The 3,121-nt window shown below is 37.9% G+C and overlaps 1 protein-coding gene across 1 annotated transcript; it reads left to right on the plus strand.

Annotated features, from left to right (window-relative positions):
• The first annotated feature begins 289 nt into the window (after window positions 1-289).
• LOC131047397 (transcription factor TCP20) lies at window positions 290-1,825 on the plus strand. The gene is made up of 2 exons (XM_057981279.2): window positions 290-398; window positions 582-1,825. The coding sequence occupies exon 2, from the start codon at window positions 605-607 to the stop codon at window positions 1,238-1,240; it is 636 nt and encodes a 211-aa protein (XP_057837262.1). The 5' UTR covers window positions 290-398; window positions 582-604; the 3' UTR covers window positions 1,241-1,825.
• Window positions 1,826-3,121: the final 1,296 nt, after the last annotated feature.

The raw sequence follows: 3,121 nt of genomic DNA on the forward strand, positions 1-3,121 counted from the left end.
GGTAAATGTTGGCTTCTCTTCTTGGTACTTCACTAATTTGTTTATTGATTTATGTTTATTTTTTCTAGCTTCTTAAAATTTCACCGTTTGAATTACCAATAACCAACAAATGCCCATCCATGGTTTCTATGATCTGATAAGGGGGCCTTGGCAATCCCTACTGATGAATCATATGATTGAATATGCATATACCCATTTACTTCCCATTCAAGATATCAATAGTTGAACAGAGACGCCATATGACGTTGAATATTTCTCATGGCAGGTAACTGACTGGTGCAAAAATTGATCCCTAATCCGAAAATCTCGAATACGAAATGAAGCAACATTCGCATCTGGATGCCTTGTAACTGGAGAAACTGGTGTGATTTTGCTTAGAAATTTCTATTTTCGAGAAGGTACATTAGGGCTGTCAAAATCTTGTATTCATATAGATAGCAGAATCAGTATTGCCGAGTCCCATTTCAGTTCAATGTTTCTAGCAAATACAAATTTTCAGAGACCCAGTTCAGTTATGTGTTCCTAGCAGATACAGATTTGCAGAGGCTTACTTTATCTTTTTTGAATACATATATCTATAGGCCATACGGGATTGCTTGTGGAAATGGATTCTGAAGAAATGCAAATGCAGGGGGAGCAGCAGATGGTGTTGCGGGAGAGTAGTTCCCAATCGACAGAGCTGACGAGGAAGAGGCTGACGCCCAAGAGATCCTCCAATAAAGATAGGCATACCAAGGTGAATGGGCGAGGCAGGAGAATCAGGATGCCTGCAGCATGTGCAGCCAGGATCTTCCAGTTAACTAAAGAATTGGGCCACAAATCAGATGGGGAAACAATCCAGTGGCTTCTTCATAAGGCCGAACCGGCCATCATGCAAGCAACAGGTTCAGGCACTGTCCCTGCATTCCCCATGTCTATTGTAGGCTCTGTTACTTCAAACAGTTCCTCCTCCAAGTTGTTTCAGCACCAGCAGCATCAACAACAACTCCCCTATGCCCCATTTTCAGTGAATGGTGTTATAGGGCCTCCTGCATTTGACTCATCCAGTAAGCTAGAGCTTACATCACAGGGCCTGAATTTTCAAGTGGTGCCTTTGAATCAATCAAACATATCATACACCTCCATGCTCCTGCAGCAAAACCCCGAGGACACTGAATTGTGCCTGGGGTTTGAGGAACAAGCATTGGGTGACAGTAAAATTGACCATTCGATGAAGGAAAACAACTGCCATTGTTATTGATGGGAATCAAGACAGAATTTTATCATTGTAGATCTTGTTTTGTGTCTAACTTTTGTACAGATTGTCTGCCGTTTTTTGCATAGGTCATAGGGGATATCCATGTTTGGGTTTTTGGATTTTGAACTACTCTTGTCCTGTAACCGTTCAACTACACAAATTTTAATTTGATTTGCATGATAATCCAATCAGATAGAGGATATTTTAGTGTGGATGGGCTATACATATCCATCAGCTAATGGCCAGTTCCATGTTAGAGAAAATTCAAGTGAAAAATGCAGACATATTGGCTTCAAGCTTTGCATTTTTGAAACTATAAACCCTCTACAAGAAGGGAAATACAAGACCATGCTTTTCAATACTTACATATTGCTTCTCCAAGGGTGTTTGCAACCTTCTGTCACTGATAAAGTTCTCTGAAATTTTTCAACTTTCCATGAGAATATTGTGAAAAGCAAACTCATGGAATCTATATTCACTGGCATGGCCTTTGATTTTCAATTGATATGTTTTACCGGTGCTTTCTATGCAATAGAAAGGCATTGATGAATGTTTAGATTCCTCAATGACCTAAGGTCAATTTTGTTACTTATGGGTCAAGCTTTAACATTTGTTGTTAATCACCTTTAGGCATTGCCAAGAGTAAGGATCTTAAATGACCTGGTCAGCCTGACAGGCTGATAACAATCTCGTAAGAATAGTCTTTTTGTGATGAATTCAAGATCAATGGTGCATTCAAAGCAAAATTATTGCTATATATCTTTTATAATGTGTGATGTTCAAGTGGAACTGAAATCATGTCTTTGTGTGCTCCTAATCTCCTAACAATGTTCTTTTGGATATGAATTTAAAACTGCCTTTTGTGTTTGATGGTTTATGAATTGCTTTTTAGCTTTTTGTTTGTCTCGATCAATATATGGTCGTAAGCAGTCAAAGAAAAACTTTTACTACAGGTGCATGGATATAAATGAATCATCTGTGTTAACAAATGATGGATTGTCTACCATCTTACTGTACGGATTTTGAAATAGGGGAAGTTCAAAATGCTTTAGATTTTCATTTCAAAAGCTTTTGTTGTGAGATACTTCTGATTATTTGTCTTTTAGGATCAGATGTTTCATGTCTTAAAATTATATTATAGCAGCGTCTCCCTTTATTTTGCTTGTCTATTTTTGTCTGCAGTTTAAACAAAGAAAATATCCAAATTAGGTGTTCTGTGATGTAGACACTTTTTGAATAAGAGACATTGAAAGCTTGCTGTGTGTTCCATGTCATATCAAATGGCTCCTTATTTTATGCATATTTGAGGATCCCTGACGTGATTACAAGTTGCAGGCCACATCAATTTGGAGTAATTTTTGACACCACAATTTTTGATCACGTGGATTATAAGAGACATTAAGTTTCCACAATCCATTAGATCTAATTCAGCTGTTTCTGGATTCAATTGTGTATAAATTTTTGCATCAACATTTCGGATCACACTCCGTGATCCATCATCAGGATGAAAAAGATAGAGAGCATGCAGAGATGATGATGGATGAAAAAAGCTAGAGAGCATGCAGAGATGAAAGATCATCTCTGCATGCTCTCTAGCTTTTTTCATCCTGATGATGGATCGTGGATCCAAAACGTTGATGCAAAAATTTATGCACAATTGAATCCGGAAACAGCTGAATTACATGTGGATAATGTTAAAACTGAAATCTCTCCGAATCCGGAAACAGCTGAATTACATGTGGATAATGTTAAAACTGAAATCTCTCTCCGAATCCGATAAGTAAACACACTGAACTTGTAGGGAATGCTATAGAATGGTAGCAACAATTGACATGTAGGAGGAGACAGGTTTCCTTCAAAATCTTTGCCATACATATGATCCTG

The sequence above is a fragment of the Cryptomeria japonica genome, chromosome 4 (assembly GCF_030272615.1).
Source record: "Cryptomeria japonica chromosome 4, Sugi_1.0, whole genome shotgun sequence".
Classification (NCBI taxonomy): Eukaryota; Viridiplantae; Streptophyta; class Pinopsida; order Cupressales; family Cupressaceae; genus Cryptomeria; species Cryptomeria japonica.

Excerpts from the sequence above, each read along its gene's own strand:
- LOC131047397 (XM_057981279.2), top strand. The coding sequence starts at position 605 with ATGGATTCTGAAGAAATGCAAATGCAGGGGGAGCAGCAGATGGTGTTG.